This window comes from Hypanus sabinus, chromosome 30, assembly GCF_030144855.1.
Source record: "Hypanus sabinus isolate sHypSab1 chromosome 30, sHypSab1.hap1, whole genome shotgun sequence".
In the NCBI taxonomy this organism is placed as follows: domain Eukaryota; kingdom Metazoa; phylum Chordata; class Chondrichthyes; order Myliobatiformes; family Dasyatidae; genus Hypanus; species Hypanus sabinus.
The window spans coordinates 30,569,850-30,583,367 of record NC_082735.1 but is presented as its reverse complement, the minus strand read 5'-3'; the positions used below and the strand labels follow the sequence as shown (position 1 = coordinate 30,583,367).

Genomic DNA, 13,518 nt, shown 5'->3' with positions numbered 1-13,518 from the left:
CCATGATGTATTGCTGAAGGCACCCAATCTACTTAACAAGACGGGCAAGACCATCGCCGATTCTAACAGTTTTGTTAGACATTTTAAGATTTAAATAAATCTTGCAAAGGATTAAATTATTATAATTCATCATCTCACTATTATTCAATGGCCCCTACACTAAGCTGAACACCCCAACAGATCTTATAATCGGAAAAAGTCGCCTTGAGCGGTGTAAAAATATCACCGCGAATGCAATACTCAAACCACGGCGTGAGAGGGGGGTAAAAAAGGTTGAAATTTGCCCGTGAACATCTTATCTTCGGCACAGTCAGAACAAAAAAAAGGTCACGTAAATTCAGCACTTTCGAATTTTGCATATCTGCCAATTTGAGAAACGAAAAGATAAAACAACTAATTGTGTTTAGCGCGGGGACATTCCAGACACTGAGGTGGATCAAGTTAGCCTTTATATTTAGGAACCGTTCAAAGGGTTTAGGTAGATTTTCAGCAATATTCCCCCATGCAATAACCAGTCAGTCGAAAGAGACAAGTTAACGATTCTAAGGAGAGGTCGTTTAATATAACAGCAATGCTTTTTGAAAAACTAATCTGAGCCCTCCGTCCAATGTCACAGAATAACGATGTTAGCGTTTCCATAAAACTCAAAACTAGATACAATGCATTCAAACCATCAATAGTGCTCAAGTGGATGCACTAATTGAATCTGAAATTCTTATTCAAACATCTAAAATCACATAGTTGTGTTTAATAAGCAAACAGGAGGAAATCTGCAGATGCTGGAAATTCAAGCAACACACTCATAAGTGTTTAATCCCAGTGCAACTGTGCATATAGAAAAATGCATAGGTTCGTCAGTATGCCTGAAATATCAACGTGCAATTTGCCGCCTGTGCCGTTAGGATTAAATTGTCTGCTCTAGTTTGTAATTGGCGTTAATTTTATTTCGTTGTAGCTGTCTGAGTGTCAGAGTTTAGTTGTGTGGGCAGAGTTTCCTTCTTTCCGAAGTGCCTCACCCCCGTGCTTCGGTCTTGCAGGTTGTGGCTCTCGGGGACGTTCCGGACGGAACCCTGGTCACTGTGATGGCCGGGAACGATGAAAATTATTCTGCGGAGCTCCGGAACGCTTCGGCTGTGATGAAGAACACGGTTGCCCGATTTAACGACCTCAGATTTGTGGGAAGAAGCGGACGAGGTATTTACACCAGTAACACCAAGTGCTTTTTGCGGTTTCTGGGTGTTCGGGGTTAAAGTAACCTCGTTTTCCTCAACACTAGATCACCGCAACAGGGAATTATTTTCAGTTGTTTCTGTTTTCACATCAGTGGATAGCTATTCTACGCACTTTCTTCCCCAGATTAGAATATTTAAAATTGTCTAGCGTTATTTCATATCATCATTTGATCTTACGGTATATATTCTCTGATTCGAAGATCTGTGACGACACAAAGTTCTGACAAATCTCTCCTAACCATCCTCACATTGTTCATTTGGTATTTTAAATATAATTAAATCTTTTCATTTATCTGCTTACAATAAAAAGACGTTAAAATAAATGATCGCTTTTGCACGAATTATGTGCCTTTCAGCAATTCTATTTGTTCCGATTCCTATGTGGGGGGAAAAGAATCCACTGTAAACAAAACGAAACATCCGATCTGAAATTGATCTTTATTTGACCGTTTTGTCGATCTTTGTGTGTGTGTTTTGTTGGTCAGTTGAATTGATCAGAATCCGAGAGGTTGGCTTTCCTGAGCGTTACTAGGGACCCGGACTATTCGCACTTTTTGTAGCGAATTCTGATCACTTGCTTGGACCCCCAGCACTTCAGTCTTCTCCTCCTGTTCCGAGGGTTTTCTGAAAACTCCCAACTGCTGAATGAATGAGGAAGGTGACGGTAGTAGCTTATCCAGCTGAACCACATCGTAATTATAGATAAACCCAATAGGTATTGTTTTTTTTAGTGAAACGGAAGGGACAATAATTGCGGGTGATATTAAATACCGCGCTTTCATCTTTGAACAAAGCCCGTGTAACCCTGGGGCTGGTTAGATGGTTTCTATTCAAACATTCTGCACGACGTTCGATGCGAAGAGTTATATTAACGGACTGCGTCATCACCTATAAATCGTCCCTTTTCATTATGAATGGAAAATATTGAAATTATTTAAATAGTCTCAGCCTGTAAAATTATTATAGTAGTCGAACCAATTTTAATCTGATCGAAAATCATGCACGTGAAGGCTATCACCGTTCTCTTTCAGAAAGAAAGCTTCGCTTATCTTTAACGGTTACCAGTTGATACAACTAATTGTTCATTCAGAAATTGACCTGTTCACATTTTTGCACCAAATGTTAACGTTTGCCTTCAAAAAGAGCTAAGGCCCGTCACTCACAGTAACTCATTTGCAGGGCTTCCTAAATAATATTAATGGATTGCGGCTCGAACCTAGCTGCACAATTATATCAGTCCGAAGTGAGAGCCTCGATGCCCTTAAAGGTGCATAAACTTTAAAGACGCCTTTAATTGCCTTTACTCTGCTGTCCTTGTGCATTTCTTCTCGTGCAAGATTTGATTTTCAGCAGGGGGGGATTTCAAAATGCAAGAAGAATTAAGGTTGGTTGCCAGAAGTAAATTGGTACTGCGTCTGAATCGTAAACACCGCGCAGAAAGCAATTAAACTGGAAAGGCAATGTTTTATTAACTGCAAGAACACATTGTTGTGAAACATTAGAAAAAATCTGTAGGTAGTACCCTTTCACTAACCAATTGTTCCAGGGAAGATATTTTTATATCACACCCTGGCGAATGTGAAGTTGAAAATGAGGCTGCTTTAACTTCTTAACAACTGGTACACACATTCTTGTTCCGCCTCTGCTGTTTATCAGCTTTTCATTCAAAGAAACACTTGGGTTTAAAAAGTGACTGATGGCACCAGTATCTAATTTTTCCATTCACATAATGAGAAACACCTGTCTATATTTTTTTCATAAATTGGACTTTTCAGTTTTGACAATTACAATTTAATTCTGGGATAATGTTTAAAAAGCTATTTATTGCGTAATATTTTAAGGCTATCACTGATATAAAAATGTATTTATATTTTGCAGACAAATATATAATAAAATCACAGCCTTCCCATCTATGGAAGGTACAATAAAATTAAACTGTAAGAATAATTTTGGACAAACAGAATGCAAATCTGTTCAAGGCTGCAGTCTGTGGACGTTCATTGATGCACATTAAACAGTTGATAATTTTAAACAGTATTTTTCACAACTCACAATTGTCTCAGAAGATGGCATATCTTCCCCCAAAAGAACACAATATCCCATGGATATGCAAAAGAGATTAATTTTTAATGAGTTGGTAATATTCAGCAGGTGTTACTCATTAAAGAGTACTTTATTCCAAAGGGGAAAATAAATTTAGATGAAAGCATATTTCAAATAATTTATTTAGTTATATAATTGTACCATTTGAACATGACAATTACCAACTTATCAAAAAACAAGCCCCAGGCAAAGACCATACTCCTAACTTGCCGTTGTGTAATATACACAATAGCAAAACAAAGTTTAAATAGTCAGTTAAATCTGCATATTAAAGTTTTTCGTAATGGTTCATAATTTATTGGCTTGAGAATGGGTTTCATTTTGCAAAATCAAAGTTGATTCAAAACGGTCTTTTACATAGAAAACAAGAATAATTATTTGTGCAGTCTTCAGCTTTGACAATTAAAACAAATCTTTAATTTCCTAAGTTTACTGATTCTTTTAATTTCATTCCAAATGAAGATCCAGTTGCACATAACATAAACAATTAAAATTGCACTGGAATCTGACTCACTCTAATATATTCCATCAGTAAGTATCTTGGTCCTGTTTTAAATTTTGGCAGTATTACTGTTGGCACAAACTAATACTATTCTCTTATTACTTGAGTAAGCCAATATTCATGGAGACCTTATGAGAAACACCATTCTGTTAGAATATATCTGTCTCCAGGAAATATTCCACTCCTAGCTCCACAGAAATCTGCTACATTAGCACCCACCTTATAGTACAGACTAAAATGTTATATTAAAAACAATGAGAACTGCAATCTTACAGCCTATCTTATTCATTGGGTAATAAACATAGCTACTGCAAAATATTTTATTTAAATGAATTCTAAGATAATTACTTGAATACATTAATGAATCATATTTGATGGGTGATGATTATATGACATATTTTGTATTGTGACAAAAATAGTAACCAAATTCTATTGAGTGTAGTCCTTTTTTTGACCACAACTTAACAAATGCATAACTGCAGATGAGATTAAGTGAACTGTTGAGTGAATCACTGTAGCACTGAAAATATTATTAGTCCATAAAATTTGCTAATTAATTAATTTTGATTGCACACGGTTTAACTGTATTTTCTCTGAAAAGTTTGCCTCCCTCCTCTCCGTCCCATGTTGGATTAGGAATCCATGTTGCATGCACTTACTTTGGAAGAAGCTATCACAGCACCAACTCAAAACAAATTCACAGTGAGACTAGCTGTTATGTTAAACAGGGGGAAGTCTACAGATGTTGCAAATCCAAAGTAGCATACACACTCACACAAACTCCAATCTCCTCTCCAATCAGATTCCTCCTTCTCCAGCCCCTTACCTTTCCTACTCAACCTGGTTTCACCTATTACCTTCTAGTTAGCCTCCTTCCCCCAACTTTTTATTCTGGCATCTCCCATCTTTCCTTCCAGTCCCAAAGAAGTGTCTCAGCATGAAACCTCAACTGTCTCCATCTCCATAGAAGCTGCCCAATGTGTTGAGTTCCTACTGCATTTTGTGTATGCATTGCTCTTGATGTTATGCTGTTAAGCTAGGCACAATTCAGGAATGATAGCTGAAACATCATTTCATTGTTAATGAACAATATAAAAGCTCAATTTCACTTTGGTCAAGTTGAATTGCACCAAGTCATCTAGAGATCTACTCGGGGTTATTCACTGTCGTGTTGTGGGTTCCATCCATTCTAACATCCGGTGCTATTAATACTTATGTAAAAATACTGAAGAGGAAGCCAATAATGTAGTTAAAAGTTACGGCCCCTGGCTTATGATAGCTGATGCCCAATAAATGTTTCTCTGCTGAACTAGCTATGTGCATGTTTCTGTTTGCGAGTAGGCACTGATGTGATAAATCTAACTATAGAGATTTAGAGTGGAATAATATTATTAATAAGGTGAATGCTAGTTTGATTCCACTTCTCACAATGAACCACAAGGGTGTCCCAAAACAATAATACGTAGTGAACCACATCACAGGACAGGGTTGAGCACTGTGCCACGTCGAACAGAATTGAGTGCCCACATCAAAATTTAAATTTGACTCTTTTAAGACATGGTGCTGTTAAATATGAAAAAGGGAGCTGTTGTTTTTTTCTATGTGTCGCCTGTAATCAGGTAGAAAACCAGCCAATTGGCTTGTGTATTTCTGTGAATGGTTGAGTGATAATTCAACTTGAACTTGAACCTGAAAGTCTAAAAAAAAGCATCTGAAATGTCATTTAAAAAGTATACCAGCTGGGCCATTGAAATGCTGTAATATTGCTGTGTAAATTCTGCAGCCTTGGATTAAATGAATGATTCCATCCTCACTGTCCACTCCCTTTATTAATTGCAAAGGTTTTTATAGGTTATGCCAGCCTGAAATATCACTGAGTCAGTAAAACTGATTTTACCCTGGTGTTTCTTGGTTGTAAAAGCCAGGTAGGGCTGATATTCACCTACTCACTCCCAAATGCCCCATTTGAGAAAGGTCACCTGATTATTCCTTGCTCCATAGCACAGTAGTTTGTAGTATAAAGGCTTATTCTCCACCCTTATCTGTTAGCTTATTTCTTTCTTTCTTTACTTATTGAGATTCAGTACAGAACAGGCCCTTCCGGCCCTTCAAGCTGTGTTGCCCAGCAACCCACATTTTAACCCTATCCTAACCAGAGGGCAATTTACAATGACAGATTAACCAACCAACTGGTACCTCTTTGGACTGTGGGAGGAAACCGGAGCACCTGGGGGAACCCACATGGTCATGGGGAGAACGTACAAACTCCTCACAGGCAGCGGCGGGAATTGAACCTGGGCCACTAGTACTGTAAAGCGTTGTGCTAACCCAACACTACCTGCTTTCAAAGAATGGTTTTCTAAATGACAAAAAAGAAAGACTCCCGATCAATAATCGGACAATATTTGATGAACTATTCCTCCTTCATTTGAAAATTCCCTTCACATTTTTTTAGGAGTCTATATTCAGTAAAAATGAGATGTAGAGTTAAATAAAGGAATAGAATGAAATGCTTGACATGCTCATACTGTAATCTTAGTTCATGTGAATTTTTGGATAATTTATTTGTGCAAAAGTAATTCCCACACTTGGTTTTAATATTGTTGATGAAAGGGTATCACCTCATTAACTGTGCATTCTTCTGCACAGTATTTTACAGTGCTATTAATCTAGTATGAAATCATCTTCAAATTCTCTCATGGGATGAGGCCACGATTCATAGTCATCCCTAACTGACCCCGAGAAGGTGGCAGTGAGACGCCTATATTCCTTCAGGTGAATATGCACCCTCAGAGCAGTTAGGCAGAGGTTTTGACCCGGAGAAGATGACAGGTGAGAAATGCGGGAAAACGAGGAATTACTTCAAGACACTCCCAAAAGGCATGTACAATTAGTGTTGACACTTGTGGTTCGAACCACAATACCAACAACTTTATGAACCTGACCAGAAGATTTATTTTTTTTTGCTCTCAAGGTTGCAGGTGCTTCTTAGTTTTTGCTCGTTACTGGGCAACATATCGATTCTTAGGGCTGAGGCTTGATTCCCCTGTGTTTATAGGTATGCCCTTATGGCAAAAGGACACACTGAGCCAACATTCCTGCGTTTACATCTGACCTCAATGTAACAGACTGCGAAGAGTTGGTAACGACAGCTACAGAATAAGCGGCCAGGCATATCTCACATTACTGATTGTGGTATGAATGACAGGTGTGCTGGGTTAAAGTGGAGAAAATAGACTTGATTTTTTAAAAAAAGCCTCAGAATTAATCATTTTATTTCACTGATACCCATTCCATTTAAAACAAAAAAAAAAGTTTAACACAATTATTCAATGCACCAGCCACCACATTTGGAAATGCTTTGGAAGCTATAGAGATCTTTTGCTGGCGCCATGGGGCATTTTGGAAGCAAGGAGTTGTAGGGCAAGTTCACTGCTCCCTATCTCAGAAGATGTGGTTCCATAGAAGTGAAACCTTACTATCAGAAGCAAATCAAATGCAGCAAGAACGTTTTTTCCTCATAATAAGATTTATTTTGCTTTCAAAAGGTAAAGTCAGCAGTGGATGGTTAAGCCCCTCTGCATCAGGAAGGTTTCTCCCCCCCCCCCACCCCCTCTCCCCCTCCTCCTGTTCCCTTTCCTCTCCAGTCTGCAATGTTTGACATGTCTGGCAGAAACACGGTAAAATAAACAATATTTTCTATTTCTTCCCTTGTAGGTAAAAGCTTCACACTGACAATCACTGTATTCACCAGTCCTCCTCAAGTTGCCACCTACCACAGAGCCATTAAAGTCACTGTTGACGGACCCAGAGAGCCACGCAGTAAGTCAAAACTCATATTACAAATATCAAACATAGAATACATTCATTCAGCATTAATTATCATCTGAGATTGGTGCTTTAATCAGCAGCAATTACTGCTCATGAATAGGTTTATTCATTGCTTTCAATGTAATTGCAGAGCTGCGCTGCGTAGAGATATCAATTAGTATGTATTTACTCGGAAAACTTAAATACGATAACATGGAGAGCATTCATGGCAGGATTAACAGCCATTTCAAAGCAGTATTAATTAATTGCAGCAGTTAACTTACAAGTGGGCAAACACAGTGCTAAAAAATGCAACTGATGCTGAAGATATGGAACTATAAGAATTTAATAGCTAAAGAGAGTCTACATCTGGAAAAACAGTACTTCGCCCAATGCGCTGAGCGACTTGTATTCTCGGCTACTGTACCTTGCTGCAGAGAGATACTGATGCTCAGTCTTGTGTGTAATCAGACATGGCATGTGCATCCCACGAGCATTTGCATTCAAAAATATTTAGTCCTTATGTGGAGTCATTTACGTACTATCAGTAAATAAATAGAAGGAAATGAAATAGAAGATTTTATGGGGGTTGTTTTGCCAGCTTGGAACTTTGCAAACTACAGTCTTGGAAGAGGCATATGTGCTATGTCTCCCCCATATGTTCAGGGTTTAGAAACGGTTGTGCTTTTCAAACAAGGCTTCTGATCCAAGGATGAAATGGAAACAGGTTTTCAAATCTCATTGCAGTTATGGTAGGCCACAGAAATGTTCTGCCTCCTCTGTAAGGATCTGAACTGTGGAATCTCGTAGTGTATTTACTAACTGGGCAGTACTCTTTTTATTGGTAGTTCCTAGTAATCAAAGAACCAGGAACTGATATCAAAGAATTAGGCATCATGAACAGCCAAATAGGGAGTACGACCTACACTGGAAAAGATACAGGATCACATCTAAAGTATAATTTTGTTAGAATTTTTTTTAGAAAAGGAAACATGAACGTAAGAGATTCTGCAGATGCTGTAAATCCAGAGCACCTACTGCCCATTACACCACTGGTGTTTAGGGCAGCAATGAAGGACCATCTCTGGTGGAGTTCAGGGCTTCCTTCATTGTGTCAGTAGCTCAGTTTTCACTACTGTCAGTCATGCACATCCAGGGTGGAGACAAGACCATCGTCACACTCAGATGTTGAAGGTTTCTCCATTGCTGTTTCCCTAACAGTTTTGTTTGACCAGTCATGGTTGTTAGCCCTGAGCCAAACCCCCAAACCTGGAGGACTGGTGGGCCACGTAGTCTGGCCTCTACCCTTTGACCTGTTTGGCATGGGTGAGTCTACCAAGAGTCAAAGCGTAAAGCCCTGACTCCAGCCAACATAGCTCTCTGGGTCATTAAGGCACGCTAGCCTCTAAACCCTACGATGAGGTTGGAGGGAAATCCAGAGCAACCCACACAAAATGCTGGAGGAACTCAGCAGGTCAGACAGCATCTATGGAAATTGAATAAACAGTTGGCATTTTGGGCCAAGACCCTTCTTCAGGAAAAAGTGTTTAGCCATTCTGCTCTGTGTATGCTCTAGTAACGTAGAGCCCAGTAGCAAACATTTGGAAAGAGTTCCGTTTTATGGTGCCAGCTATATATAGATTAACTTTAAATCAAATTAGTATTGGTAATATACCTCAGAGGACCATGGATATGACACACAGCCCAATCTTTGGTTGCATCACTCATGAAGATTTGAAAATATTAAATAAAAGATTGAGTCCATTGTTTTTAAAAATCAAGTCTGAATATAACACAATTTGGGAAGGAATAAGAAAATAACTTTGAAAGTCACCTTGTCAGCACAAAGGAAGCTCTGAAGAAGATTTGTTTTGGTAGTCCCACTATTGTGTGGGACTGTAGGGTGCTGCAGTAGCATAGCAGTTAGCGCAACGCAGTTACAGCGCAGGGGGTCAGAGTTCGGAGTTCAATTCCGGCACAAACTGTAACGAGTTTGTACGTTCTCCAGGTCCTCTGGTTTCACCCCTCAGTCCAAAGGGTTGTATACGATGGCATAGACTGTATGTACTTTGATAATAAATTTATTTTGAACTTTAGTGGCTTAAAAGGCCATAGTAAATTATCTTGTGATTAGGCTGGTGTTAAATAGGTGAGTTGCTGGGCAACACGACTCGAGGGGCCGGGAGGGACTGTTCCACGTGGTATCTCTAAATAAACTTATGAAAGAACTTGATTTTTGTGCAAAAGGACGATCGGCGTGTGTGGGCATAGATGAGAAAATTTCATTCATTAATGTTCCTCAGTTATGACAGAATTATAACTGAGGAGATAATCTGGAAAGTTCTCTACAGCTTCACTCACTGGGGTGTAAAGACTCCAATAAAGGCATCTGATTTCACCAATCTGAATTATCACTGGGCTGGCCATGCAAAATAACACTCAATCCCTCAAGATTTTCTTTTAAAAAGTGAAATTTCCTCTGTTCTATTGTGGAAGAGAAATACTGAGTGATTTGTTAGATTTGAAGGCAGTACAACGCTTTTCCACATATAATCAAACATAAATGACATTGTGACTATTGGACAGGTGTTCATTCCTGACTAATTGCCACTGAAGATCAATTCTACAATTAGCATTAATTATTTAACTCAAGCTTTCTATGAATGGGTATATTCAAGTAACAAGGTCCACTCTGCGTGACTAAGTTCCAGCTATGGAAAAGGAACTAGCAGACTGTCAGATGCGTTTTCAGTGTCTTATGAGACGGTAAGGAAGTTTCAAAGGGACCCTGGCTACATCTGAGAGTAGCACCTTTAAAAATGATCACCGTGATCAAGAAGAGTTGTGTCTATAAGATGAAGAGATAGATTCGTAACTCGAAGATTGGAGTTATGTGATGTAGAAAGAGGCCCTTTGGCTAACTAGTTGATTCCAACCAAGATACATTCCCATGCTAGTCTCATTTGGCCCAGATTTGTCTGAACCACGGATTCCTAACATTTCTTAATCCATAGACCAATAAGATTTAGCAAGGGATCCATGGACCCCAGGTTGGAAATCCCTGTTCAAAAAAGATCATTACATAGACTACCTCACAGTCCCAGTTTTTGTTTTCATAACACAAAGTCTCCCACCCAGCAACAACATTGCAAATCTTATCTTGGCTTCCCCAACAACCAGAAACAATAGGGCGGCATGCCAGCCTAGAGGTTAGTACCGGCGACTCAGGTTCAAATCCCACCGCAGACCATAAGGAGTTTGTACATTCTCCCGCTGACCGCGTGGGTTTCCTTTAGGTGCTCTGGTTTCCTCCCACAGTCCGAAGACGCGCTGGTTGGTAGGTTAATCGGTTATTGTAAAATTGTCCCATGATTTGGCTAGGGTTAAGTCTGGGGATTGCTGAGTGTCGCGACTTGAAGTGCTGTAAGGGCCTACTCCACGCCATATCTCAATAAACAAATAAATAAATGCATAAATACCATTTAATTTATCATTATAAATACATTACCTCTTATCTAATGTTTCAGCATACATTAATTATAGATTTTGATAAAGTGCAGTTATTACAGCAGAAGGCCTGTCTATTTACTTTAATTGAGAAGCCTCAGGTGAAAGACCTGGGCTAGCAGCTCAGACATCAAACGGGCAGTAAAGAAGATGAAAGGTATTGATTCAGTAACACTAAGTTTGGCTTTCAGTGCCTGCAGATTGTTAGCATAGGGGATGAACAAGAAGGTAAGGCATCTTGCAGATGCGGCCCTGAGATTGGAGGTAGAGCAGGAGGTGTTGAAGTAGAACACAGAATATAGAACCTGGCAGCACAGCTCAGGCCCTTCGGCCCACAACATTATGCTGACCTTTTAGCCTACTCCTAGATCAATCTAACCCTTCCCTCCTGCGTAGCCCTCCATTTTTCTGTCATTCATATGCCTATCTAAAAGTTTCTTAAATGCCCCTAATGTATCTGCCTCTGCCACCACCTCTGGCAGGGCACTGCATGCACCCACCACTCTGTAAAGCGTTCACCTCTGACATTCATCCTATACTTTTTTACAATAACCTTAAAACTATGCCCCTTTCTATTAACCACTTCCACCCAGGAAAATGCCTCAGGCTACCTGCTTGCTCTAGATCTCTTATTAACTTGGACACCTCTGTAAAGTCACCTCCCAACTTCCTTCACTTCTCAGAGGAAAAACCCAAGCTTGTCAACCTATCTTCAAAAGTAATGCCCTCTAGTCCAGGCAATATCCTAGTATATTTCCTCCGCACCCTTTCTAAAGCTTCCATGTCCTTTCTATGATGAGGCAACAAGAACTGAATGCAATATTATTTAAGAGCACAGACACACTGCAGCACCAGCAAACTTCAGGCCAGGGGAAAAGAAACATTTACTGAGTGCTCCAGAACAGCGGCTATCCTTGGAATTTCATCCAGAGATGCCAAGGAGAGGAAGTCGCGCAGACCTTACTTAACGTGCACTGAAACGTGTGGCCTTGCCCTGCGTGAAGAAAATCTCAAAATAACAGCTCGACTGCTCGAACCTCATGCTGTCGCAATCACTCACAAGCTAACAATGACTTTAAGGAGACTTGTCTCAAAAAACCAAGGTTCCAGTAAATTCAACCGGCAAAAGCAATATGGTGTGCAGATCATCTGTGGAGATGGCAACAGAAACTATGGCAGCCAGGCAGGATGTTCTCAACTTGTTTACATAGAAACATAGAAAACCTACAGCACAATACAGGCCCTTCGGCCCACAAAGCTGTGCCAAACAAGTCCTTACCTTAGAAATTACCTCGGGTTACCCATTGCCCTCTATTTTTCTGAGCTCCATGTGCCTGTCCAGGAGTCTCTTAAAAGACCCTATCGTATCTACCTCCACCACCATCACCGGCAGCCCATTCCACGCACTCACCACTCTCTGCGTAAAAAACTTACCTCTGACATCTCCTCTGTACCTACTTCCAAGCACCTTAAAACTGTGCCCTCTCATGTTAGCCATTTCAGCCCTGGGAAAAAGCCTCTGACTGTCTGCACGATCAATGCCTCTCATCATCTTATATACCACAGAGTCACCTCTCATCCTCTGTCGCTCCAAGGAGAAAAGGCCGAGTTCACTCAACCTATTCTCATAAGGCATGCTCCTCAATCCAGACAACATCATTGTAAATCTCCTCCGCACCCTTTCTGTGGTTTCCACAGAGGCAACCAGAAATGAGCGCAGTACTCCAAGTGGGGTCTTCTTCACACGGAGAATGGTGAATCTGTGGAATTCTCTGCCACAGGAAACAGTTGAGGCCGGTTCATTGGCTATATTTAAGAAGTTAGATATGGCCCTTGTGGCTAAAGGGATCAGGGGGTATGGAGAGAAAGCAGGTACAGGGTTCTGAGTTGGATGATCAGCCATGATCATACTGAATGGCGGTGCAGGCTCAAAGGGCCAAATGGCCTACTCCTGCACCTATTTTCTATGTTTCTATGAACAGGGTCCTATATAGCTGCAACATTACCTCTCAGCTTCTAAACTCAATCCCACGATTGATGAAGGCCAATGCACCGTATGCCTTCTTAACCACAGAGTCAACCTGCACAGCAGCTTTGAATGTCCTATGGACTCAGACCCCACTATTCCTCTGATCCTCCAAACTGCCAAGAGTCTTACCATTAATACTGTATTCTGCTGTCATATTTGACCTACCAAAATGAACCACTTCACACTTATCTGGGTTGAACTCCATCTGCCACTTCTCAGCCCAATTTTGCATCCTATCAATGTCCCGCTGTAACCTCTGACAGCCCTCTACACTATCCACAACATCCCCAACCTTTGTGTCATCAGCAAATTTACTAACCCATCCCTCCACTTAC

At 40.3% G+C, this 13,518-nt stretch overlaps 1 protein-coding gene across 1 annotated transcript in view; it reads left to right on the top strand.

Annotated features, from left to right (window-relative positions):
• LOC132383503 (runt-related transcription factor 3-like) overlaps positions 1–13,518 on the top strand; it is a 203,313-nt gene that overhangs the window by 117,936 nt on the left and 71,859 nt on the right. The window contains exons 4-5 of the mRNA XM_059954537.1: positions 1,038–1,194; positions 7,555–7,659. Coding sequence (XP_059810520.1) covers positions 1,038–1,194; positions 7,555–7,659 — 262 coding nt within the window. The remainder of the gene's footprint in view (positions 1–1,037; positions 1,195–7,554; positions 7,660–13,518) is intronic.